General features: G+C 43.5%; 2 protein-coding genes across 2 annotated transcripts in view; one reads left to right on the forward strand and one right to left on the reverse strand.

The window, feature by feature from the left end:
- Nucleotides 1-3065: 3065 nt before the first annotated feature.
- LOC139415510 (mitochondrial ribosomal protein L19) lies at nt 3066-11982 on the reverse strand. The gene is made up of 6 exons (XM_071163616.1): nt 11885-11982; nt 11526-11649; nt 11167-11285; nt 6066-6200; nt 3693-3874; nt 3066-3371 (listed from the first exon to the last, which is right to left on the reverse strand). The coding sequence occupies exons 1-6, from the start codon at nt 11961-11963 to the stop codon at nt 3138-3140; spliced, it is 873 nt and encodes a 290-aa protein (XP_071019717.1). The 5' UTR covers nt 11964-11982; the 3' UTR covers nt 3066-3137.
- Nucleotides 11983-15711: 3729 nt separating this feature from the next.
- Nucleotides 15712-27721, forward strand: part of LOC139415511 (protein eva-1 homolog C-like) — a 186082-nt gene continuing 174072 nt past the window's right edge. The window contains exon 1 of the mRNA XM_071163617.1: nt 15712-15952. Within this exon, the coding sequence (XP_071019718.1) occupies nt 15844-15952 (109 nt within the window). The 5' untranslated portion in view covers nt 15712-15843. The remainder of the gene's footprint in view (nt 15953-27721) is intronic.

A 27721-nucleotide genomic window follows, 5' to 3' on the forward strand; every position in this document is an offset into this window, starting at 1 on the left:
GACCAGAACACACACACACGCATGCACACGCACACATGTAGGAACGTGCAAAAACGCACAGACACACAGTCACAGCGGGGTGTAACTCAAGCCTGTAATTTATATGGGTCTATGGGTGGTCCTAATATCTTGTGGAACAGCACAGTTTTCTCTCGCATGCATGAACACACACACACACACACACACACACACACAGATTGAGAGTTCAACAAATTTACAGATACGTGTGGGTTTTGTCTTAAGAAGGAAATCACAGGCAGGGACATGATCACACCGAGAGACAGAGACAGAGAGGAAGAGAGAAAGACTAGATAGAACACAGAAAAGGAGAGAAAGAGAGACAGAACATGAAAGAGTGTGATGAAGATATAACGCCTTATTTGTTAAGTTCTCCCTATTGTACAGTGCTCTCTGTTACTCTTTCTTGTATGGTCATTAGCAGAGTATACATGATCCCAATTCTAGATCCAAGACGGCTGCAATTTCAAATGTTTTTGCTGAATTATAGGCACAATGAACCATGTCGCGTGTCGTAGTTTAATAATGGGTAGTGCTAATGACAATGACATCATACCTGAATTCCTCCATCTTTATACCATTATAGAAACTCATCCACAAAGGAATGGTTGAGTGCTGCCAGTGTGTGTAGTGTGTGCATGCATGTGTCTGTGTGTGGGAGCGTGTTTATGAGGATGTGTGGTCCATAATGAGTTGAGTAAACATCTGGCATTCCTGTATTACAGACCGCTCCTGTAATGTGGAGAAATTACAGAGTGTAGGAGGAGTCCGATCACACACACAGATCACAGGCATGACATTACAGGCTCCAAGGGTGTTTACCGACACAAACACACACATCACCGGCATGACTTTACAGTGCTAACTGTAACTAACACTATGGAACATGTCATCTCAAAACCACATTGTTTTTCCACTCACTATAGGAAAAGTAAACTACAGCAGGTGTCCACAGCCACAGCTAGTTGATGTAAACATCTACTCAAGGCTATGAACATATTTACCATTATTTTGCAAAGGAATCTTTTTTTCCCCCTATGTGCTGCTGCGCTACATTTAAGTAGATACTAAAAGTGCACATTAAGCAATACAATGCCTCATGAAAGCCATCAGTTTCAACAAAGACTGTTCCGTTCAATGTTATGGCGCAACAGTGCCCCCTAGTGGCAATATGAAGTGTTTCAACATGGTAATTACATGGAAAAACTGCAAGCTCCTCGTAACTTTGTACAGTTAACTAAAACACAAAAAGGTCAACGTAGCAGTTTCTTATTTGAATATGATGAGGTAGTGCAGGGCTGGCCAACAATCCTCCTGGAGAGCTATTGGCTTTCACTCTATCATGAAAAGGAAAATGAGCATGCCATCCTGTAATTTAAAGCCTACTCAAATTTGATACATTTTGCATACGACTTGACTTCCTATTTTTGCGTACACACAAGACATACCAACTAGGACGTACTATGAGAATTTGGACATAGGCCTTCTCTCTGGGCTGGCACACTGTTCCATTGACTGAAGACCAGGCAGGAACTCTGAGACTGTCCTAATATGGGTCTTCCTGTCATCATTAATACTGAAATGGTAATTAGTACAGCTCTCAGTTCCTCTGAGATCACGTTCAGCGTCCAACTTGCACTAATGCACACTTCACATGACCACAGACTAATTCTCACGCTCAAGTGCTTCGGCTCTGCTACAACTGAAATCAATGCATTATAAAACAGTCAAGTGTTTGTTTAGAAAAATGGGACCTATCAAGTATCTTACAACATCATACATCATGTATTAAAATGACAAGGGAAACATGTTTAACAGCTTTTTAATTTAGAAATGGATACTTGCAACTGCACATTGATATGCATAAACACTTTTCCAGACATACAGTACAAGATACGATGAAGCAAGCAGGTAACCACATCTATTGCAGACGGTTCCACCATCGTCCCTGGGAGATTGACACCTAAATGTTCCTCTCCACCTCTCACCAGACATCATGTACATGGAGACGGGTGGAAGACCGAGGGCCATCGAGTGTTGAAAGAGCTTAACAGGGATGGCTGTTCCTCAGAGGCAGCACTGTCTGGTGCTTTTCATCTCCCAGGCACTTCATCCATCTATTCATGTCACTAATTGCTCATCGAGTGAATAAACTAGATTTGTTTTCCACAACTTTATGTAATGTATTGATTTGACAGTAAAACCAGCACACTGCTGCCGGGGCTGCCCACCCACACTCACTGGAGCTACCCACCCGCTCACTGGAGCTGCCCACCCGCTCACTGGAGCTGCCCACCCGCTCACTGGAGCTGCCCACCCGCTCACTGGAGCTGCCCACCCTCTCACTGGAGCTACCCACCCTCTCACTGGAGCTGCCCACCCGCCTATTGAACTACCCACCCACTTATTGAACTACCCACCCGCTCACTGGAGCTACCCACCCGCTCACTGGAGCTGCCCACCCTCTCACTGGAGCTGCCCACCCGCTTATTGAACTACCCACCCACTTATTGAACTACCCACCCGCTCACTGGAGCTACCCACCCGCTCACTGGAGCTGCCCACCCGCTTATTGAACTACCCACCTGCTCACTGGGGCTGCCCACCCGCTTATTGAACTACCCACCCGCTTACTGGGGCTACCCACCCGCTCACTGGAGCTACCCACCTGCTCACTGGGGCTGCCCACCCGCTTATTGAACTACCCACCCGCTTATTGAACTACCCACCCGCTTACTGGGGCTACCCACCCGCTTATTGAACTACCCACCCGCTTACTGGGGCTACCCACCCGCTCACTGGAGCTACCCACCCGCTTACTGGGGTTACCCACCTGCTCACTGGAGCTACCCACCCGCTCACTGGGGCTGCCCACCCGCTTATTGAACTACCCACCCGCTTATTGAACTACCCACCCGCTTACTGGGGCTACCCACACGCTTATTGAACTACCCACCCGCTTACTGGGGCTACCCACCCGCTTACTGGAGCTACCCACCCGCTCACTGGAGCTACCCACCCGCTCACTGGAGCTACCCACCCGCTCACTGGAGCTACCCACCCGCTTATTGAACTACCCACCCCCTTACTGGAAGTACCCACCCCTGCTTGAGAGAGGGTTAGGGGCATGGTGACTTGCTCATCTCTGTCTGCACCTCCTTAAGGAAGCGCTCCTCCAGGGCCGTGGTGTCGTACTCTTTCAGCATGTCATACTCCCGCCAGGGCTCCGCCCACTTCTGGGCGTGCTCCAGCTTCTCGGGCGACAGACACAGGTCGAAGCGGATGCCCTGCACGTTGTACTTGGGCCGCTCCCAGCGCTTGGACCACGGCTTAGGACGCATCCGCACTCTGGTCTAGAGGGAAGAGAGATACAGGTCAAACCAATACTGCCCTGTACAGACAGGCCTCGGGTGATGAATCTGTACCAATCATGGCTTTAGCAATACATGTTTGTTAAAAAATAAAAGGCCACTTCTATGTCATGAGAACTGACTTCAATTGTTAAGTGAAACATACGTCTAAATATGAAGTGTCTCAGCATCGCGTTAAACAGAATAAACAACTCATGTTTGATTTGAGCTGACTAACAGCCATATCTGCTGTTCATTAAGAGGTCAATATGATTGATTGATGAATAACTGTGTGTCATGAGAGAGTGGAAGCCAGACACTTACTTTATTGACGGGCACGTCCCCGGTGACAGAGTGGGGCACAGGCTTCATGTCCAAGTTCACGGTGCTGTACTCGGGCAGGGCGTCTCTCAGGTACATCAGATTGTTGTCCAGCCTTTTCTCCAGCTTCAGCACCTCCAGCTGCTGCAGCCGTGGGCTATACATTTCATAGCAGATCTCAACTCCTGAGGGAGAGAGAGAGATACACTCAGCCAATAATGATCATGGCCTAGGGCACGTGTCAAATTCCCGTCCTGGAGGGCCGAGAGTCTGCAAGTTTGTACTTGATCGATCAATTAAGCTCATTGATTAGTTAGGAACTCCCCTCACCTGCTTGTCTAGGTCTTAATTGGACACAACTTGAAAGGAAGTAACAACAGCCAGCAGACAGCCCTCCAGGAAGTGTGTGTCACCCCAGGCCTTTAATCAGAGTTCACAGGCACTAAATCAAGTCTGCCCACACCTGGTCCTGGGGTGGCCCTCTGCTGGCTTTCACTACGATCCTAATCTAGAACACCTGACTACACTCAACAACATGTATCAAACACAACATGCAACAACTTCAAACATTTTACTGAGTTACAGTTCATATGAGGAAATCAGTCAATTGAAATAAATTCATTAGGCCCTAATCTATGGATTTCATATGACTGGGAATACAGATATGCATTTGTTGGTCACAGATACCTTAAAAGGTAGGGCCATGGATCAGAAAACCAGTCAGTATCTGGTGTGACAACCGCTTGCCTCATGCAGACATCTCCTTCACATAGAGTTGATCAGGCTGTTGATTGTGGAATGAAGTCTCACTCTTCAATGGCTGTGCGAACTGGAACATGCTCAATGGGTGACATGTCTGGTGACTATACAGGCCATGGAAGAACTGGGACATTTTCAGCTTCCAGGAATTGTGTACAGATCCTTGTGACATGAGGCTGTGCATTATCATGCTGAAACATGAAATGATGGCGGAAGATGAATGGCACGACAATGGGCCTCAGGATCTCGTCACGGTATCTCTGTGCATTCAAATTGCAATCAATAAAATACAATTGTGTTCGTTGTTCATAGTTTAAGCCTGCCCATAACATAACCCCACCACCACCATGGGGCACTCTGTTCACAACGTTGACTTCAGCAAACTGCTCGCCAACACGACACCATACACACTGTCTGCCATCTGCCTGGTACAGTTGAAAACGGGATTAATCCATGAAGAGCACACTTCTCCAACGTGCCAGTTGTCATCATAGGTGAGCATTTTCCCACTGAAGCCGGTTACAACAATGAACTGCAGTCAGGTCAAGACCCTGGTGAGGACGAAGAGCACGCAGATGAGTTTCCCTGAGACTGTCTAACAGTTTGTGCAGAAATTATTTGGTTGTGCAAACCCAGTTTCATCTGTCCGGGTGGCTGGTCTCAGACAATCCCGGAGGTGAAGAAGCCGGATGTGGAGGTCCTGGGCTGGTGTGGTTACACGTGGTCGGTGGTTGTAAAGCTGGTTGGACGTACTGCCAAATTCTCTAAAACGACGTTGGAGACAGCTCACGGCAAAGAAATGAACATTACATTTTCTGGCAACAACTATGGTGGACCTTCCTGCAGTCAGCCCAATTGCACACTCCCTCAAAACTTGAGACATCTGCGGCATTGTGTTGTGTGACAAAACTACACGTTTTACAGTGGCCTTTTGTCCCCAGCACAAGGTACACCTGTGTAATGATCTGTCAGGTGGATGGATTATTTTTGGAAAGGAGAAATGATCACTAACAGGGACAACACATTTGAGCACAACATTTTAGAGAAATAAGCTTTTTGTGCGTGTGAAACATTTCTGGGAACTCTGAAACATGGGACCAACACTTTACGTGATGCGTTTATATACATATAGATATTTTTGTTCAGAATAATTTGCTGCTAACCAGGAGAGAGTGATAGCATGCCTATTTAAAAACATGTTCTTTCTTATTTAATCTGTATTTAACTAGGCAAGTTAGTTAATAACAAATTCTTATTTACAATGACGGCCTACACCGGCCAAACCCAGATGACGCTGGGCCAATTGTGTGCCGCCCTATACGACTGCCAATCACGGCCGGTTGTGATACAGCCTGGATTCGAACCAGGGTGTCTGTAGTAACGCCTCAAGCATGACACCATATATGCAGTGCCTTAGACCGCAGTGCCTTAGACCGCTGCGCTACACGGGAGCCTACCCAGTAGCTCTCCAGGAAGTATCCAACGAAGATATTTATCCAGGAAGCAATATAACCTTCTATGCCACTGATTTAACCTCCAGAAGAGCCTTGGCGGCACAAACACGCACACACTCTCTCTTCACATGAGAACTGTTGTGTACTTCATGACTATCCCCACCTTGGCCGTCGATGATATTCCTAAGGACAAATGTGGCTCCCAGTCCATGGCCACCTCTCTGGATGCAGATGCCCATAAAGCGGTTGGTTTTGCCGCTGGCATGAGGGTCCGCCATGGTCACAGCTAAGACACTCCCTGTAAAACACAACGACTAATTTAAGTCGATCAAAATCAACACATTAATTTGATAACAGCTTTAAAAAGATAAAGGTCAGTATCGCTCCTCATAATGTGATGAGATATACAATACAGTGCCTTCGGGAAGGTATTCAGACCCCTTCCCTTTTTCCACATTTTGTTACGTTACAGCCTTATTCTAAAATGGATTTAAATGTTTTTCCTCAAATCTACACACAATATCCCATAATGACAAAGCGAAAACCGGTATTTAGAATTTTATGTACATTTATAAAAAATAAATTACAGAAATAGCTTAAATACATAAGTATTCAGACCCTTTGCTATGAGACTTGAAATTGAGCTCAGGTGCATCCGGTTTCCATCATCCTTGCAATGTTTCTACAACTTGGAGTCCACCTGTGGTAAATTCAATTGATTGGACATGATTTGGAAAAGGCACACACCTGTCTATATAAAGGTCCCACAGTTGACAGTGCATATCAGAGCAAAAACCAAGCCATGAGGTTGAAGGAATTGTCCGTAGAGCTCTGAGACAGGACTGTGTCGAGGCACAGATCTGGGGAAGGGTACCAAAACATTCCTACCGCATTGAAAGTCCCCAAGAACACAGTGGCCTCCATCATTCTTAAATGGAAGAAGTTTGGAACCACCAAGACTCTTCCTAGAGCTGGGCACCTGGCCAAACTGAGCAATCGGGGGAGAAGGGCCTAGGTCAGGGAGGTTACCAAGAACCGGATGGTCATGCTGACAGAGCTCCAGAGTTCCTCTGTGGAGATGGGAGAACCTTCCAGAAGGACAACCATCTCTGCAGCACTCCACCAATCAGGCCTTTATGGTAAAGTGGCGAGACGGAAGCCAAAAGGCACCTAAAGGACTCTGACCATGAGAAACAACATTCTCTGGTCTGATGAAACCAAGATTGAACTCTTTGGTCTGAATGCCAAGCGCCACGTCTGGAGGAAACCTGGCACCATCCCTACAGTGATGCATGGTGGTGGCAGCATCATGCTGTGGGAATGTTTTTCAGTGGCAGAGACTGGGTGACTAGTGAGGATCGAAGGAGAGATGAACGGAGCGAAGTACAGAGAGATCCTTGATGAAAACTTGCTCCAGAGCGCTCAGGACCTCAGACTGGGACAAAGGTTCACCTTCCAAAAGGACAATGACCCTAAGCACACAACAACGCTTCAGGACAAGTCTCTGAATGTCATTGAGTGGCTCAGCCAGAGCCCGGACTTGAAACCGTTCAAACATCTCTGGAGAGACCTGAAAATAGCTGTGCAGGGACGCTCTCCATCCAACCTGACAGAGCTTGAGAGGATCTGCAGAGAATAGGAGAAACTCCCCAATATACAGGTGTGCCAAGCTTGAAGTGTCATACCCAAGAAGACTCAAGGCTGTAATTGCTGCCAAAGGTGCTTCAACAAAGTACTGAGTTAAAGGGTCTGAATACTTATGTAAATGTAATTTCAGTTACATATACTTAATACAATTGCAAAGATTTCTAAAAACAGTTTTTGTTTTGTCATTATGGGGTATTGTGTGTAGATTGATGAGGGGAAATGTTGATTCAATTTTAGAATAAGGCTGTAACGTAAAAGATATGTGAAAAGTCAAGAGTTCTGAATACTTGTCGTTTTTTTGTTATGGTATACCATATTAGTAAATATTACACTGTAATTGTTCATTGGAGCTGGTGTTTTGTAAATGTCTAGTATAGCAGAGAGAGCTTGCAGTCTTTCTGCAATTTGAAAATTAAACTGAACACACACACACACACACACACGACCTGTATGCAGACTCCTAATTTGCAGAACTCCACCCGTCGAACAGGAGGGTGTAAAGCTCACAACACAAAACAGATATTCAGAAGTGCTCTTAGCATTTGGTCTAAGTAATACATTTGCCAATTCAATGGATTTATAATTGTTGGAAATAAATAAGCAGAAGACAAAGAGACACCATGACCTATTCTAAACTGGGATATCCAAGTTCAACTGACTCTACTGCGCTCACATTTTCAAAAGTTAAAGTAAACCGTAATTTGCGAACCCATTAAAGGAGAGACGATGGTGAAACAATGACCTCTAAACATTTCCTTCCTGAGGAGGATCTCTGCTGTCCTGTGTAGAGGTCGACCTCTAGTCCTGTGTACACACAGCGTCTGCAAAGTTCGTCTACAAGAATTCTGGAAACAGAAGGGAACTCAGGAATGTCCAATGTGCAGAAAATAATGTCAATGGACGACCCTCCATATAACCTGTCCACCCCCCCTCCCTCCCCCATGGGCTAGGTCTGTCTTCTGTGCACAGCTCTGCATCCCATCCCGTGCCCCCTGCCTTGAACCCTGCTTTTAGTGGAACCTGGAACTGCAAGGCAATCCCATTATGCACCGCTTGGGAGCCATGACCAATGTATAATTGTCCTGCTAATAACAGGGATAATAATATATATGTGAGAATATCCAAGGGGCTTTTATATCATTCTAAATTAATAATGATCGCTTTGTTTAAAAAAAATAACATTTCGGAGATGATTTCGTTTTCAAATAACGTTTAGTTTCTATTTAGGTTTATGTCACCCATTCATTGTCAGACACAGTAGGACCCAATAGCATAATCAGTGCTCTAACTCCCCCTTGCGCTGGTCTGGAGAAATGAATGTGTGACACGGGGTACAGTACTAAACCACAAATTACCTCTAAGTCCTGCAGCATAATCACTAAACTTTTAGTGGAGCAACCACTGTAGGGGATACATTGGCTGTGGCTTGTAGGGGATACATTGGCTGTGGCTTGTAGGGGATACATTGGCTGTGGCTTGTAGGGGATACATTGGCTGTGGCTTGTAGGGGATACATTGGCTGTGGCTTGTAGGGGATACATTTGCTGTGGCTTGTAGGGGATACATTGGCTGTGGCTTGTAGGGGATACATTGGCTGTGGCTTGTAGGGGATACATTGGCTGTGGCTTGTATGGGATACATTGGCTGTGGCTTGTAGGGGATACATTGGCTGTGGCTTGTAGGGGATACATTGGCTGTGGCTTGTAGGGGATACATTGGCTGTGGCTTGTAGGGGATACATTGGCTGTGGCTTGTAGGGGATACATTGGCTGTGGCTTGTAGGGGATACATTGGCTGTGGCTTGTAGGGGATACATTGGCTGTGGCTTGTAGGGGATACATTGGCTGTGGCTTGCAGGGGATACATTGGCTATGGCTTGCAGGGGATACAGTGGCTGTGGCTTGTAGGAGGATACAGTGGCTGTGGCTTGTAGGAGGATACATTGGCTGTGGCTTGTAGGAGGATACATTGGCTGTGGCTTGTAGGGGATACATTGGCTGTGGATTGTAGGGGATAGATTGGCTGTGGCTTGTAGGAGATACATTGGCTGTGGCTTGTAGGGGATACATTGGCTGTGGCTTGTAGGAGGATACATTGGCTGTGGCTTGTAGGGGATACATTGGCTGTGGATTGTAGGGGATACATTGGCTGTGGCTTGTAGGGGATACATTGGCTGTGGCTTGTAGGGGATACATTGGCTGTGGCTTGTAGGAGGATACATTGGCTGTGGCTTGTAGGGGATACATTGGCTGTGGCTTGTAGGAGATACATTGGCTGTGGCTTGTAGAAGATACATTGATGATGACTGAACGCAAGTAGCTTTATTGCAACAGAATTTATCACATTTTCAGCATGGTTCGCTGAATGGCGCTCTCAATAGACTGTTCTGTACAGGGCTGGCTAGTAGCTTAGCCCTTTGATCAGGACTCTCAGTTCCATTACATTATACATAAGAGTCATTGGACGAAGGCGTCTTCTGTAGAGGGGAGATTTGTTAAGCTCCCCCGGTGCTCAAATCTCAACATGAACATACGCTGCTTGCGGTACGGTATTGGAAGCGTACGGACCTCAGTGTTCCCACACGGCCATATCTCCATGTTACAAAGCTTGTTTATGGAAAGCAGACGGAGGACAAAAGGGGTCTGTGTTAATTAGCTATCTAGCACGGTCCAAATACCTGCGTGTAAGAGTAACTGGGGAAGAGTAGCAGACATACAGTTTTGTCAGATGGTGTCACCCATAGCTGTATGGATCTGTAACTGCTACAGTGTAGTTTAGTAGGATGGAGGCTCTATAGTTGAATGGATCTGTAACTGCTACAGTGTAGTTTAGTAGGATGAAGGCTCTATAGCTGTATGGATCTGTAACTGCTACAGTGTAGTTTAGTAGGATGGAGGCTCTATAGCTGTATGGATCTGTAACTGCTACAGTGTAGTTTAGTAGGATGAAGGCTCTATAGCTGTATGGATCTGTAACTGCTACAGTGTAGTTTAGTAGGATGGAGGCTCTATAGCTGTATGGATCTGTAACTGCTACAGTGTAGTTTAGTAGGATGAAGGCTCTATAGCTGTATGGATCTGTAACTGCTACAGTGTAGTTTAGTAGGATGGAGGCTCTATAGCTGTATGGATCTGTAACTGCTACAGTGTAGTTTAGTAGGATGGAGGCTCTATAGTTGAATGGATCTGAAACTGCTACAGAAAGTGCATATTTTTTATTTAAAGGATTGTTTCTTGCTGATGAAAGAGCATATTTTTTATTTAAAGGATTGTTTCTTGCTGATGAAAGTGCATATTTTTTATTTAAAGGATTGTTTCTTGCTGATGAAAGTGCATATTTTTTATTTAAAGGATTGTTTCTTGCTGATGAAAGTGCATATTTTTTATTTAAAGGATTGTTTCTTGCTGATGAAAGAGAAAGGGTGTTTGTCTTGAAAGCCGTAACACAAGCGTGGGGATTGTAGTTCACGAGGAAGTTGCGGACAAAATTAATGGCTGAGAACTGTAGGGAGAAGGCAGATTGCCGCCTAGAGTTTGAGAGAGCTAGCTAGTAGCCAAGATGGGATGGTGTGTATTGAAGTCTCATTTATAAACCAACTGTCTCAAAAGGTCTCTTACCAACATAAAACTCCGGAATGTTGAGCACTTTCCTCCTCTGGATCATGTCTTTGCGCTCAATGGCGAACTTCAGTGGGTTTATTCTCTGTCGGGGAGGGATGAATTCTGGACTCAGGAACCTGTATTCAAAAACAGAACCAAAACAGGAATGGAATGATATCATGTTGCATAATTTCTGATAAAACAGGAGGAATTGCAAAAGGAACCTAACTACAAATCACATTGCAGTTTGTGTTATCATGCCAATGTTTGACAATGACAGAAATTGAGTTGGCAAGAACAACTATAGGACCAGGTTAGCATCACATCACCATGTGTTCAGTGTTATGAACACAGCTTGTTAGCTAGAATGCTCTTACTTTCGCAGTGAAGCCTCGGACTGTGTTTTGTCAATTATGACAGGTTTTGGTGGAGGGGTGAATTTTGTTGGCTTGCCACCGTCACTCCCCTCGGCGAGGCGACGCATAGACGTGGACAAGAAACCTAAGGAGGAAACAAAAGACTCAGTCTGTTTATAATATAAACCTTTTAATAGCAATGTCGCACTAGAACAGCAGCTAGCTAGCTAACACCAATGTAATTTTGTTACACAGTGACTAGCTAGCTGGCTAACGTAGCAACGTTTAGGGCATTTGGGGCTAAATCTTGCTAAGGAATACCCAACGCATTGCTAGCAACCCTTCGGGATATACTTATTTTATAATTCCATGTGACTTACGTTCATTTTGCTGTTGTATATTCCGTAACAGCTTTATTGAAAACATAACTTTGTCAAGCCTTCTTGTGCAAGCAGCCATATTGGAAGCTGACCTTCGCTGTCCATGTGAATTGTTACGGAAGCCGAAAAGGGATGTGTCTCAAGAGAGACGCAACATGTACATCATCCTTTCATCCACACGATGTCACTAAAGACATAGGCTACATCAAAGAGCCACCGGTAAAAATGACAAGGAGGAGGAGACGGAGGAAGAGGAAGATGGTGGTGTTGAACCATTTCAGCATTTCAATCAGTCATAATAATTTCAGTTGATTCTAATGCCGAAGATATAACCTACTGTGCTTTAGCAAAGAGGAGGATCCACTGAAGGAGAGCTTGAACCACTGCCCTGTGGTTACAGTGTGAGTAGCGTGCCCTACACTACCATCTGTGACATAAAAGCCTGGGCCTCTTGGTACAGGCAGTATACCTTGATGCTACACTATTCCCACTCTGCGTCCAAACCCCAATGCGAACCAGGGAACATTTCCAACTAGGTTCTGAGAGATTCCATCAATGTAGCAATTAAATAGGATCAGCCAGTGCCATGTTTAAACCATGCCTCTTGGCCAGGGTTTCCCAAACCTGGTCCTGTGGACCCCAAGAGGTACACATTTAGTTTTTTTTTCCCCCCCCTGACACTGAATCAAATAATACATTCTTGATAATGGCAACATTATTTAAATAAGTTGTGTAATGCTTGGGCAAAAAACAAAATGTGCACCGGCACCCTTTGGGGTCCCCAGGACCGAGTTTGGGAAACGCGGGCCCAGAGGCATCCTTCTCACAAACACAGTGGCGACCCGTCATTCTGGGCCCAACTTTTTTGAGCCCCAATTTGAGCCCCATTGTTTGCAAACAATGTAAAAATATATATATATATATACACTACCGTTCCAAGGTTTGGGCTTACTTAGAAATGTTCTTGTTTTTGAAAGGAAAGCAAAAAATGTGTCCATTAAAATAACATCAAATTGATCAAAAATACAGTGTAGACATTGTTAATATTGTAAATGACTATTGTAGCTGGAAACAGCAGATTTTTTTTAATGGAATATCTAAATAGGCGTACAGAGGCCCATTATCAGCAACCATCACTCCTGTGTTTCAATGGCACGTTGTGTTAGCTAATCCAAGTTTATCATTTTAAAATGCTAATTGATCGTTAGAAAACCCTTTTGTTATTATTTTAGCGCATCTGAAAACTGTTGTTCTGATTAAAGAAGCAATAAAACTGACCTTCTTTAAATTGGTTGAGTATCTGGAGCATCAGCATTTGTGTGTTCGATTACAGGCTCCAAATGGCCAGAAACAAATAACTTTCTTCTGAAACTCGCCAGTCTACTCTTGTTCTGAGAAATGAAGGCTATTCCATGCGAGAAATTGCCAAGAAACTGAAGATATAGTACAACGCTGTGTACTACTCCCTTCACAGAACAACTGGCTCTAACCAGAATAGAAAGAGGAGTGGGAGGCCCCGGTGCACAACTGAGCAAGAGGACAAGTACGTTAGAGTGTCTAGTTTGAGAAACAGATGCCTCACAAGTCCTCAACTGGCAGCTCCATTAAATAACACCCGCAAAACATCAGTCTCAACTTCAACAGTGAAGAGGTGACTCCGGGTGCTGGCCTTCTAGGCAGTTGCAAAGAAAAAGCCATAACTCAGACTGGCCAATAAACGATTAAGATTGGCAAAAGAACACAGACACTGGACAGAGGAAATCTGCCTAGAAGGCCAGCATCCCGGAGTCGCCTCTCACTTATGACGTCGAGACTGGTGTTTTGCGGGTACTCTTTAATGAAGTGATCCCAAACTTTTGAACGATAGTGTATGTCATTGAGTTAATAAAGCCACATACAAACATTACCTATTTTTTGTTTTCTTGAGTAAGGCAGCTCCAAAATGCAGGTGTTTAAGCCTAGCTCAGTGCTTTCTGTGGTGGTGGGGCAAGCCAGTAGAAAATATGGAGCGTTCTACCGTGATTGGCTCAGTGTTCAGTCACTCATGGGGACAATACGTCACTGTTTAAGGGCAGAGCTAGAAAATTCTAGCCCCTTGGGTACTGCCATAGAGTTAGATTAGAAGTGCCCATCCAAGAAGGCTCAAAGTCATTGGCCACAGATAAAATTACTGGCCAAACGCTCTAACCACTAGGCTACCTGCTGCCCCAAGTGTCTATTTTCCAAGTTTAAAATGATAAACATTCAAAATTGGCCACACTGTTAATGAAGCATGATTTGTGCCGTACTCTCTACGAACTGCGAAAACTTGACTTCAGTGAGTTCAATACAACTATGAAGTCAGGAATAAAGGAGCTCCGACTGGGAAAATTTGTTTTGAACGGTCATCCAACTCTGAATTGTAAATCCGGCCTCTTTCTAGAGCTACGACTTGAAGATCAATGACGTCATCATAATTCGACCTTGTTCCCAGTTGTTTTGAAAGCATCATAAATCCAGAGAATGACAGATTTTGATGACAAAATTTGCCCACGAAGGACCGTCACACCACTTTCCTGTTCAAGTGAGCACAGCACAACAAGGTGAGTCCAAAAATGTCTTGTATGCTGCTGCAAAAAATATGTAATATGTCAGGGAGATATGTATACTGTAGCTAAGAAAGTAATACTGTGTATGTTGTGTAGTAAGCTGTTAGTAGCCCATGTGCCTCACCCTAATAATTTGGTCTATTTACCCCTCTTAAGTTTTCCTACTGTTCTGACTCGGTGGTGCACATGTAGCCTATAACCTGTTTTAGAGAAATGTAATCATTGAATATTCTAAGAGCTTTCATTGTCTGCTTTTATGCCCCCTGTATGTATCCTACCGTTCTGACTTGGTGTACAGGAAGAACACTGTAAGAACGGTGCATGTTCTGAATTCTGTCACTGTACATTTCAAAAGTGCTAAACAAATAGTTATATTGACTAAGTCCATCCTCGCTCGCTCATGAATGTCATAATTGAAATTACGGATTGCCTCTTACACGCTTGTCGTCCCCTTATACCATAGCTTGTATATCTCAATTTGTCATTAGAAACTACATTTGTTTAAGCAGGTCAGCCATAACAGCCATGCTTTTTAAAAAGGCAGTAAATGAGGCTGAATGAACTGTTTCACTGCCAGAGAAGTCTCTGCTGATAGGCAGGTGTATCAGTGGTAAGGTTTTGGGACTGCTGTTGGGACAGCTTTATGTAGGTCCTAACAGTTTGTGGGCAGCATTTGTCACCGTTATTTTGCAATTCATGTATTCGTTAGTGTTGTGTTGTGTAGTGGCTTTGCTGTCATGCATTTTTTTTGCCCCACCAAGATTTACATGCTAAAATTGCCACTGCACAAGCAAGCTGGTGACATTCTGTGACAATCTCAGTTCTATGCGAAGAGTGCAATTTTAAAATTGTTTTCAATTCCATAAATTTACTGATGTAAATCTTTTCTAATTACTGATTTTGTTCTTGTCATCTTTGAATTGTGGTATTTTTGTTAATTAAAAAAAATCTAATCCGAATGACAGAACCGAAGTTGTCTCTGGGAAGAAATAAAGTTATTTATATTATATTTCTGAATGGATACAAAAATGGTTATAATCGCTTGTAATAAATATAGTGACTGTCCACCCATAGACTTTACTGATGCAGCGCTACTGGGGCGGGCTTTGAGACCATGCGGATACCGCTCCTACAGGTGGGCCAGCCAGCCACTTCCACACGCAGTTGGAAATCTAAGTTTCCAAGTGAATTGCTGCTTGGCTCGAGCTCTCGTTCCTTCTCTCCTCCGAGGAATGATGAGGTGATTCGGAGCACCAACAATGGGACCGAGCATGTATTGATGCTTGTCACGCAGAACCTAAACTCCAAAGCAACCCTGGACCTTCAGAACGTGGAGGAGAAGTAACTCCAAAACGTCTCGCTGTTTCAAGGATGTTCTTCCCAGATGTGCCTCTCTCAGCCATCAATTACGCGCTTGTGTTGGGAATAACGTGTCTGACGGTCTTCTGCAACTTCACCAAAAGTTCCTCTGAGTTTTCAGGTTGGGAAAGCATGCTTACCCCAGTCTAATTGATGCTGCGTTTGTTTTACCATTGTAGTCTATACTTGGTGTAATACATGCCGTATACTAGTTGTTTTAGGCTAGAACAAGTGAGGGCGATACATTGAGAAAATCCATATTGGGTGGTGGTGGTCAGGTGATAAATTCGCGGTCATCTGCACAGAAAGTATTTTGGGCTAGGCTACTATGTTTCAGATTTGCAGAGTTCCATGCGGATTGTTATTGGTTGTAGTTTTTACTACTTGTTTTGTAGTCTATGGGCCCCATTTGGCGTGTTACAACCTGCGGTGCATGTGTTTGCTTCAAATAAAAAAAACGTACGCTTTTTAAAGGCACGCAGTAAGATGAAGGCATTTCAATCTACAAGGACCCATGAGCACCAACATGGGATGTTCATAGGAGCATGTCCAATTGGGTGTCAAGTGAAAACGAAGAATCTATTTTATTTGAGAAATGAAGGCATATATATATTTATATATATACTTTAATACACACACAGTGTGGGAAGTATTCAGACTGTTTCCACATTTTGTTATGTTACAGTCTTATTCTAAAATTGATTAAATAGTTTTTTCCCCCTCATCAATCTACACACAATACCCCATAATGACAAAGCAAAAACAGGTTTTTAGAAATGTTTGCTCATTTTTTACAAATAAAAAACGAAAATAAATAATTTACATAAGTATTCAGACCCTTTACTCAGCACTTTGTTGAAGCACCTTTGACTGCGATTACAGCCTCGAGTCTTCTTAGGTATGACGCTATGATGCTTGGCACATCTGTATTTGTGTAGTTGTTCCCATTCTTCTCTGCAGATCCTCTCAAGCTCTGTCATGTTGGATGGGGAACGTTGCTGCACAGCTATTTTCAGGTCACTCCAGAGATGTTTGATTGGGTTCAAGTCCGGGCTCTGGCTGGGCACCTCAAGGACATTCAGAGACTTGTCCCGAAGCCAGTAATGCGTTTTCTTGTCCGTGGACTTCACCCCAGTCCGTGGGATGAAGTCTGTGCTGCTGAAAAATGTCCCCACAGCATGATAATGCCACGACCATGCTTCATCGTAGGGATGGTGCCAGGTTTTCTCCAGACGTGGTGCTTGGCATCCAGGCCAAAGAGTTCAATCTATGTTTCATCAGACTGAGAGTCTTTTAGGTGCCTTTTGGCAAACTCCAAGCCAGTTGTCATGTGCCTTGTACTGAGGAGTGAGTGGCTTCCGTCTGGCCACTCTACCATAACAGCCTGATTGGTGGTGTTGCAGAGATGTCCTTTGGAAGCTTCTCCCATCTTCACAGAGGAACTTTAGAGCTCTGTTAAAGTGACCATTGAGTTATTGGTCACCTTCCTGACCAAGGCCTTTCTCCCCTAATTTTAGATTTTAGATTCTTCAAAGTAGCCACCCTTTGCCTTGATGACAGCTTTGCACACTCTTGGCATTCTCTCAACCAGCTTCACCTGGAATGCTTTTCCAACAATCTTGAAAGAGTTCCCACATATGCTGAGCACTTGTTGGCTGCTTTTCCTTCACTCTGCGGTCCAACTCATCAAAAACCATCTCAATTGGGTTGAGGCCGGGTGATTGTGGAGGCCAGGTCATATGACGATATAATGCAGCACTCCATCACTCTAATTATTGGTCAAATAGCCTGGAGGTGTGTTGGGTCATTGTCCTGTTGAAAAACAAATTTTAGTCCGACTAAGTGCAAACCAGATGGGATGGCGTATCGCTGCAGAATGCTGTGGTAGCCATGCTGGTTAAGTGTGTCTTGAATTCTAAATAAATCACTGATAGAGTCACCAGCAAAGCACCATCACACCTCCTCCATGCTTCATTGTGGGAACCACACATGCGGCAATCATCTGTTCACTGTGTCTCACAAAGACACGGCGGTTGGAACCAAAAATCTAAAATTTGGACTCATCAGACCAAAGGACAGATTTCCACTCGTCTAATGTCCATTGCTTGTGTTTCTTGGGCCAAACAAGTGTCTTCTTCTTGTTGTTGTCCTTTAGTAGTGGTTTCTTTGCAGCAGTTCGACCATGAAGGCCTGATTCACGCAGTCTCCTCTGAAGTTGATGTTGAGATATGTCTGTTACTTGAACTCTGTGAAGCATTTATTTGGGCTGCCATTTCTGAGGCTGGTAACTCTAATGAACTTATCCTCTGCAGCAGAGGAAACTCTGGGTCTTCCTTTCCTGTGGCGGTCCTCATGAGAGTCAGTTTCATCATAGCGCCTGATGGTTTTTGCGTCAGCACTTGAAGAAACTTGACATTTTGAAATTGAAATTTTCCAGATTGATTGACCTTCATGTCTTAAAGTAAAGATGGACTGTCGTTTCTCTTTGCTTATTTGAGCTGTTCTTGCCATAGTATGGACTTGGTCTGTTACCAAATAGGGCTTTCTTCTGTATACCACCCCCTTGTCACAACACAACTGATTGGCTCAAACACTTTAAGAAGGAAAGAAATTCCACAAATTAACATTTAACAAGACACACCTGTTAATTGAAATGCATACCATACCTCATGAAGCTGGTTGAGAGAATGCCAAGAGAGTGCAAATCTGTCATCAAGGCAAAGGGTGACTACTTTGAAGAATCTCAGATATAAAATATATTTTCATTTGTTTAACGCTTTGGTTACTACATAATTCCATATCTGTTATTTCATAGTTTCAATTATTCTACAATGTAGAAAATAGTAAAATAAAGAAAACTGCCTCTGGAAGCATCGTCAGCACAATAACTTTTCGTCGGGAGCTCCAAGAAAAGGGTTTTCATGGCTGAGCAGCCGCACACAAGCCTAAGATCACCATGCGCAATGCCAAGCGTCGGCTGGAGTGGTGTAAAGCTCGCCGCCATTGGACTCTGGAGCAGTGGAAACACGTTCTCTGGAGTGATGAATCACGCTTTACCATCTGGCAGTCCGACGGACGAATTAGGGTTTGGCGGATCCCAGGAGAACGCTACCTACCCCAATGCATAGTGCCAACTGTAAAGTTTGGCGGATGAGGAATAATGATCTGGGGCTGTTTTTCATGGTTCGGGCTAGGCCTCTTTGTTCCAGTGAAGGGAAATCTTAACGCTACAGCATACAATGACATTCTTGACGATTCTGTGCTTCCAACTTTGTGGCAACAATTTGGGGAAGGCTCTTTCCTGTTTCAGCATGACATGTGCACAAAGTAAGGTCCGTACAGAAATGGTTTGTCGAGATCGGTGTGGAAGAACTTGACTGGCCTGCACAGAGCACTGACCTCAATCCCATCGAACACCTTTGGGATGAATTAGAACGCAGGGCCATGCCTAATTGCCCAACATCAGTGCCGATCTCACTAATGTTCTTGTGGCTGAATGGAAGCAAGTCCCCGCAGCAATGTTCCAACATCTAGTGGAATGCCTTCCCAGAAGAGTGGAGGCTGTTATAGCAACAAAGGTGGGACCAACTCCATATTAATGCCCATGATTTTGGAATGAGATGTTCGACAAGCAGGTGTCCACATACTTTTGGTCATGTCGTGTAGCTATATACAGAACAGTACACTAAAGAAAAGTAGAGTACAGTAGAGCACACTATAGTGGAGTACAGTGTAAGGTGCTGTTTTGCACTGTACTCTACTGTAATGTACTAAACATGTGTAATTTACTGTACTGAACTCTAGAGTGATATCCAATCTTGTGACCAACCAAATGTGGTCTTGTTTGGTGGTGGAGCTCATTCCAATGACAGCCCGTGTGTAGAATAAAACCCAAATATGCAAAACAACAACCAAAAGCATGTAGCATATGACTTTGTGTACCTATTCAGGATACATCACCATGTAGAGAAGGACATTCATAATTATTCACTATAATTATTCACTTCAGTATAGTACAGATCAGGGACCCATGTTACAATTCCGTTACCATAATTATGTTAGAGGATGTAAATTCACTTCACCTACTGTCGTACAATAACCAAAATAAATGTGTCAAATTCAAGGTGTTGTGTCATAGCTGACACCCAATTATTTCTGCAGGCGCCTTTGAATCTTAATTCGTAGTCGTTATTTTAAGAGATTTCGGAAAATGTGGTTTGCAATAAAAACCGAGGGAGATTTGACCCTAATTCTGACATTTTCTGTACAGCCTAAATTGTTCAAAGCAGTCCTAGAGTTGTATGGTTTGTTAAACTTTGAAATCAGTGTTTTTTGTTTGGCATACATTTTTTAAGTGAAATTTCCCATGTGCATGCCTGCAAAGAGTGGCCCACCAAAACAAACGTAAACGATGGTGATATCCCGTCCCACGGCTATTCAAGGAATGACATTTCATAGAGCAATGTCACTATTTATTTTTTTATAGCTACGTAATTCTTCAAATTCTACGACAACAAAGCCATAAATATTGTTTTTTTGTTGTTATTATACGATATAGAGTTGTACTAACCTCAACATCCTATGAATTTACAGGAAATGTTACACTGTGGCTTTAAACATGCTGAAAGCCTCATGTGCCTTTGTCTGTGTGTCATGGCACTTCTTGTTTTGCTACTTGTCAATAGCCCACATGCTTTTGCTGTTGCCTGTGCCTCGGTATCAGTTATTGTAGGCCTGTTTTCATTAGCCCAGTACTCAAACGCACTGACATTTGTAAATAGCACATTTAACTTCCTGATCATGCTTGTAGATAAAGACATGTCAGAATGGTGTTAATGTTTTACTACATACAAGATTATACTACTACCTCACCCAGTTGGGAATAACCCACATTCTTTGTACTTCCGAGACATGTTGAGAATATTTCAAGAGCATTGACAGACATGGACATATACAGCGGTATTTATGTGAATGTTTCCTTGTTATTTAAAACTGAAGCAGTATTTCTGACAGTTCTTTAGGCCTACATGTGTTTTATCTACTTAATATCCTTGCACATTTTCTTTATATCTACAGAATAATGCCATTCGATAAAGCACACGCCCTTACTGTCATGGTCTATCGTAATGAATGGAAAAGTCTCTCGTTTGAGATTGGAGGCTTCAGTGATTCTCTAGCCCCCAGCCTAGACCAGCCCTCTAAGCAGCAGCAGGGCTGGAAGTTTTGTTTACTGTGTCATAAACCAGGAGGACAGCTTTGTGTCAATGTGAATTGGCTTCTAATGGGTCTCCTAATGCTTGTAAATAAGCAGACAAATGCCTGACTGGGGCCAAGGTGTGAAAGAGCAGATGTGTTAAGTTAACGTGTGCGTGAGTGCCTGTTGCTTAGGCGATTGCTCTGTCATTACCTCTCAAAATGCTGATAACTTTACATTTTGAGTTTGTTCAACTCTATATTGTCCAGAAATAGATTGAGTCAATGGATGGGACTAATGCAACCTCACAGAAAACATGTTACTAAAACCTGTTTAGTCTAGATTTAATGTCGGGACAGCTTTTTAGATTTTACCTTTATTTAACTAGGCAAGTCAATAAGAACAAATTCTTATTTTCAATGACAGCTTAGGAACAGTGGGTTAACTGCCTTGTTCAGGGGCAGAATGACAGATTGTTACCTTGTCAGCTCAGGGATTCGAACAGCTTTATGAATATCCTGGGTTAGACTCCATTATCGAAACATTGAGTTAATTTTAAATTTGTTCCTTTGGGCCGGGCATGGGAAAGGAAACATCATTGTCATATATGTCCCTTCATTCCTGGTTCCTAAACTCTTAAGTTATATTAGGTTCAGGGCCGGGGGTTCGGAAACGTGTTTGCTCACCAGGACCACTGCAACCCAACATACCAATGCAAATACTGCTGACTTGGCCGCATTCAATTCAACGTGAATTAAGAAAAGAATCCTGCTCTCAAATACCTTCTCGGGGACTGAAAGACAACTTTAGCAATCAGGCACATTCTTGGCCAACTGGCATCTCCTTGGAGACCAAGGACCAAGCCTTTGATTGACATCTGCCTGCTGAGCTGAGGACAGTGACAGAAGTGGCTGATTTGAGACCCTACATCTGTCATTGAGAGGAGATGGTCGTCTCTAGGCCTAGCCTACATCTGCAGGGAGGAGAGGCTAGACGTTCTGTCTCGTGGTCTGAAGCTGTAACTCAATTGTAATTAATGGTTTTCTTTCTTGTATAGGGATAGGTTTCCAGTTACTTTCACTGTTACTCTTAAGCCTATCGTGTCGTCAAGGGTCATAAAAGAGAGGAGATCATTAAGGCTTGAATCCTAATGCGCTTCAGTCAAATGCTTTTTCAAATCTCCCATTGACTTTAATGAACAATTTACTCTTAAGTCCAATGTATGTGCACTTACAGTTGGAGTCGAAGTTTTCATACACTTGGGTTGGAGTCATTAAAAATCATTTTTTCAACCACTCCACAAATGTGTACTTAACAAACTATAGTTTTGGCAAGTCGGTTAGGACATATACTTTGTGCATGATGAGGTATTTTTCCAACAATTGTTTACAGACAGATTATTTAACTTATAATTCACTTTATCACAATTCCGGGGGGTCAGAAGTTTACATTCACTAAGTTGACTGCCATTAAACAGCTTGTAAAATTCCAGAAAATTATGTAATGGCTTTAGAAGCTTCTGATGGGCTAATTGACATTATTTCAGTGTACCTGTGGATGTATTTCAAGGCCTACCTTCAAACTCAGTGCCTCTGCTTGACATCATGGGAAAATCAAAATAAATCAGCTAAGACCTCAGAAAAAAATTGTAGACCTCCACAAGTGTGGTTCATCCTTGGGAGCAATTTCCAAATGCCTGAAGGTACCACGTTCATCTGTACAAACAATAGTATGCAAGTATAAACACCATGGGGCCACTCAGCCATCATACCACTCAGGAGGCGTTCTGTCTCCCAGAGATGAAGGTACTTTGGTGCGAAAAGTGCAAATCAATCCCAGAACAACAGTAAAGGACCTTGTGAAGATGCTGGAGGAAACAGGGGGAGGCTTGCAAGCCGAAGAACACCATCCCAACCGTGAAGCACGTGGGTGGAAGCCTCATGTTGTGGGGGTGCTTTGCTGCAGGAGGACTCGTGCCCTTCACAAAATAGATGGCATCATGAGAAGATAATTTTGTGGATATATTAATTAAAGAAACATCTCAAGACATCAGTTAAAGCTTAGTCACAAATGGGTCTTCCAAATGGACAATGACCCCAAGCATACTTCCAAGGTTGTGGCAAAATGGCTTAAGGACAACAAAGTCAAGGTATTGGACTGGCCATCACAAAGCCCTGACCTCAATCCTATAGAACATTTGTGGGCAGAACTGAAAAAGCAGGGAATTTTTGCTAGGATTAAATGACAGGAATTGTGAAAAACTACGTTTAAATGTACGTGGCTAAGATGTATGTAAACTTCCGACTTCAACTGTATCTCAAGTTAGGCTCTAAGGGAAGCCATATGGAAGAGAACTTCAAGAAGAGAGGTCATGATGGTCAGTCCATCTACATAAGGGCTCTCCAACCCTGTTCCTGGAGAGCTACCGTCTGGTAGATTTTCACTCCAACCCTGTTCCTGGAGAGCTACCGTCTGGTTGGTTTTCAATCCAACCCTGTTCCTGGAGAGCTACCGTCCGGTAGGTTTTCACTCCAACCCTGTTCCTGGAGAGCTACCGTCCGGTAGGTTTTCAATCCAACCCTGTTCCTGGAGAGCTACCGTCCGGTAGGTTTTCACTCCAATCCTGTTCCTGGAGAGCTACTGTCCGGTAGGTTTTCACTCCAATCCTGTTCCTGGAGAGCTACCGTCCAGTAGGTTTTCACTCCAACCCTAATCTAGCGTTCCTGATTATAATAATTAGCTGGTTGATTAGCTGAATCAGTTTAGTTACAACTGGGGTTGGTTTGAAAACCTACAGGAGGGACGTGCCGGGAGGTAGAGGAAATGGTGACTGCTTGAATCTGAAAGAGTGGTAGAGGAAGTGTGTGATAGTGAATGAAAAATAGTGAAATCAGAGAATAGAACAAAATTAGTAGAAGTTGTAGTAGAAGACAAAGATCTGTCCAATAATGCATTTCTTATTGGACTGTGTTTTTTGGACAAGGAGATTCATTTGGGAAATCCATTTTGTAATATCAAGGACTGTGAAGAAAGCAAAATTGTCCATGTGAGAAGTCAAATGTATTTTAAAATGTCAGAGCAGGGCACCTGCCAAAGGAGTTATAGTTGAATTCTCGTTGGATATCAATAATGAGTACCTTAGTCAGAAAATCCCAGGAGTGGTCTGTGCACGTCGCCTGATCCGTATGGTAAATGGAAGGAGAAAAGCCTGTGGATATTATTGTTGTTTGAGGAGACTCTACCGGAATATGTGAGGTATGCCGTGAGAGCATTTGCATCCAAACCATCACAGTGTGGAAATTGTAAAGGATATGGTCACGTGTCAAATGTTTGCAGATGGGAGAAGTATGATATTGAAGAATCTGTGAATGGAATGGTTGCAACTGTGGTGGGGATCATACTCCAGACTTCCTTGAGTGTCTTGTTAGGGTGAAGGAGGTCGGGGTGTGAAGGATCAGGGCTGCACAGCGGATCTCCTATGTGGAGGAGGTGAAGAGAGTGGAAGGGGCAAGAGGCCACAGTGTTGAAGTTATGTTGGTAGATGCATTGCAACCAGTTGATAGTTTTGGATACACTCATTGTGAAGAAGGTTGATTTTGTGGCATTTATAGCCACCATGCTTAATTGTACAGCACAAGTGTCTAAGAAGTCCAAGAAGCTGGATATCATATCTGCAGCTGAGAACGTTTTGGAGCTCCAAGACTTTTGTCGCTAGGAAATGTCTCGCCCTCACAGGAAGCTTCTGAGCATGTGTTGAGACCTGATAAGAATGATTTCTTACTGAAAAGCAGGTTGATTTTCTTACAGAAAAGCAGGTTGAATGTTTTTTTTGTTTAGTAGCTTGTATGATATTTTATTTATTTTTACCCAAATGTTTTCATTTCTTGGAATCCTTATTATCCACCTGCACAGTAGGTGGCGGAATGCTGCAGAAGAAACCTACAGGAGGATAGCTCTCCAGGAACAGGGTTGGAGTTAAAACCTACAGGAGGATAGCTCTCCAGGAACAGGGTTGGAGTTAAAACCTACAGGAGGATAGCTCTCCAGGAACAGGGTTGGAGTTCAAACCTATGGCAGGGTAGCTCTCCAGGAACAGGGTTGGAGTTAAAACCTATGGGAGGGTAGCTCTCCAGGAACAGGGTTGGAGTTAAAACCTACATGAGGATAGCTCTCCAGGAACAGGGTTGGAGTTAAAACCTACATGAGGATAGGTCTCCAGGAACAGGGTTGGAGTTAACCTACAGGAGGATAGCTCTCCAGGAATAGGGTTGGAGTTAAAACCTACAGGAGCATAGCTCTCCAGAAACAGGGTTGGAGTTAAAACCTATGGGAGGATAGCTCTCCAGGAACAGGGTTGGAGTTAAAACCTACGGGAGGATAGCTCTCCAGGAACAGGGTTGGAGTTAAAACCTACAGGAGGATAGCTCTCCAGAAACAGGGTTGGAGTTAAAACCTACATGAGGATAGCTCTCCAGGAACAGGGTTGGAGTTAAAACCTACAGGAGGATAGCTCTCCAGGAACAGGGTTGGAGTTAAAACCTACAGGAGGATAGCTCTCCAGGAACAGGGTTGGAGTGAAAACCTACAGGAGGATAGCTCTCCAGGAACAGGGTTGGAGAGCCCTGATCTAGATTCTAGATTTGCATTGTCTTCTAGATTCTTGATTTGCATTGTCTTTTCCAGCCGTTTATACATCCCAGTTGCGGGATTCTTCAGCTGCTTTGGGTTTTGTGTACATATAACCAGTGCATATCAGTGCTAGTCATGCATTTCCAGTTGTCATAATGTCACGTCCGCTCTTCGAGAAGAGAAACCTAGAAATCATGGCTAAACCAGTACTGACTGAATGTTATTTTAAATAGTCTGAGTCTATCTCATTTAATTATTTCATTCACCCTAGATATAAAAACAAATGTCAGTGGTAGGTGATTGAGTTCTCACTCTCTCTTATCACCTCTATCATTCCAACACACAGCTGCCTGAATGACTAATTAAAAGTGAGGAGTGAGCGTTTCATGTGAAAGACCCCCCTGGCTATGAGCTAGCTTTTTAACTCTAGCAGAGTAATAAAATACCTTTATCTTATCTCATGCTTGGGGAATTAGAATCATCATCATGATCAGTACTTGAATCATAGTGCTTGAAGCCAGGTCCTTTTAACCCAGCAAAACAGTGGAATTTTAAAGGGATAGTCTATCCAAATTCCAACTACAGATAGTTTTTTTATTTCACCTTTATTTAACCAGGTAGGCTAGTTGAAAACAAGTTCTCATTTACAACTGCGACCTGGCCAAGATAAAGCAAAGCAGTGTGACACAAACAACAACACAGAGTTACACATGGAGTAAATAATAAACAAGCCAATAACACAATAAACAAGTCAATGACACAGTAGAAAAAAGAAAGTCTATATACATTGTGTGCAAAAGGCATGAGGAGGTAGGCAATAAATAGGCCATAGTAGCGAATAATTACACTTTAGCAGATTAACACTGGAGTGATACATTTATTTTATTTTAATTTGATTTATTTCACCTTTATTTAACCAGGTAGGCTAGTTGAGAACAAGTTCTCATTTACAACTGCGACCTGGCCAAGATAAAGCATAGCAGTGTGAACAGACAGCAACACAGAGTTACACATGGAGTAAACAATAAACAAGTCAATAACACAGTAGGGGAAAAAATAGTCTATATACATTGTGTGCAAAAGGCATGAGGAGGTAGGCAATAATTACAATTTAGCAGATTAACAATGGAGTAATAAATGATCAGATGGTCATGTGCAGGTAGAGATACTGGTGTGCAAAAGAGCAGAAAAGTAAATAAATAAAAACAGTATGGGGATGAGGTAGGTAAATTGGGCGGGCTATTTACAGATGGACTATGTACAGCTGCAGCGATTGTTTAGCTGCTCAGATAGCAGATGTTTAAAGTTGGTGAGGGAGATAAGAGTCTCCAACTTCAACGATTTTTGCAATTCGTTCCAGTCACAGGCAGCAGAGAACTGGAAGGAAAGGCGGCCAAATGAGGTGTTGGCTTTAGGAATGATCAGTGAGATACACCTGCTGGAGCGCGTACTACGGGTGGGTGTTGCCATCGTGACCAGTGAACTGAGATAAGGCGGATACCTAGCATGGACTTGTAGATGACCTGGAGCCTGTGGGTCTGGCGACGAATATGTAGCGAGGGCCGACTAGAGCATACAGGTCGCAGTGGTGGGTGGTATAAGGTGCTTTAGTAACAAAGCGGATGGCACTATGATAAGCTGCATCCAGTTTGCTGAGTAGAGTATTGGAAGCTATTTTGTAGATGACATCGCCGAAGTCGAGGATCGGTAGGATAGTCAGTTTTACTAGGGTAAGTTTGGCGGCGTGAGTGAAGGAGGCTTTGCTGCGAAATAGAAAGACGATTCTAGATTTGATTTTGGATTGGAGATGTTTGATATGAGTCTGAAAGGAGAGTTTACAGTCTAGCCAGACACCTAGGTTCTTATAGATGTCCACATATTCTAGGTCGGAACCATCCAGCGTGGTGATGCTAGTCGGGCGTGCGGGTGCAGGCAGCGAACGGTTGAAAAGCATGCATTTGGTTTTACTAGCGTTTAAGGGCAGTTGCAGGCCACGGAAGGAGTGTTGTATGGCATTGAAGCTCGTTTGGAGGTTAGATAGCACAGTGTCCAAGGAAGGGCCAGAAG

The sequence above is a fragment of the Oncorhynchus clarkii genome, chromosome 8, assembly GCF_045791955.1.
Source record: "Oncorhynchus clarkii lewisi isolate Uvic-CL-2024 chromosome 8, UVic_Ocla_1.0, whole genome shotgun sequence".
In the NCBI taxonomy this organism is placed as follows: domain Eukaryota; kingdom Metazoa; phylum Chordata; class Actinopteri; order Salmoniformes; family Salmonidae; genus Oncorhynchus; species Oncorhynchus clarkii.

What these genes read in the sequence shown, in the direction of transcription:
- LOC139415510 (XM_071163616.1), bottom strand. Translation starts at nt 11,963, where the DNA reads ATGGCTGCTTGCACAAGAAGGCTTGACAAAGTTATGTTTTCAATAAAG. An exon ending in TATACAACAGCAAAATGAAC is followed by an intron (nt 11,650 to 11,884) that starts GTAAGTCACATG and finishes TTTCCTCCTTAG; the next exon opens with GTTTCTTGTCCACGTCTATG. An exon ending in TCCGAGGCTTCACTGCGAAA is followed by an intron (nt 11,286 to 11,525) that starts GTAAGAGCATTC and finishes TTTTGAATACAG; the next exon opens with GTTCCTGAGTCCAGAATTCA.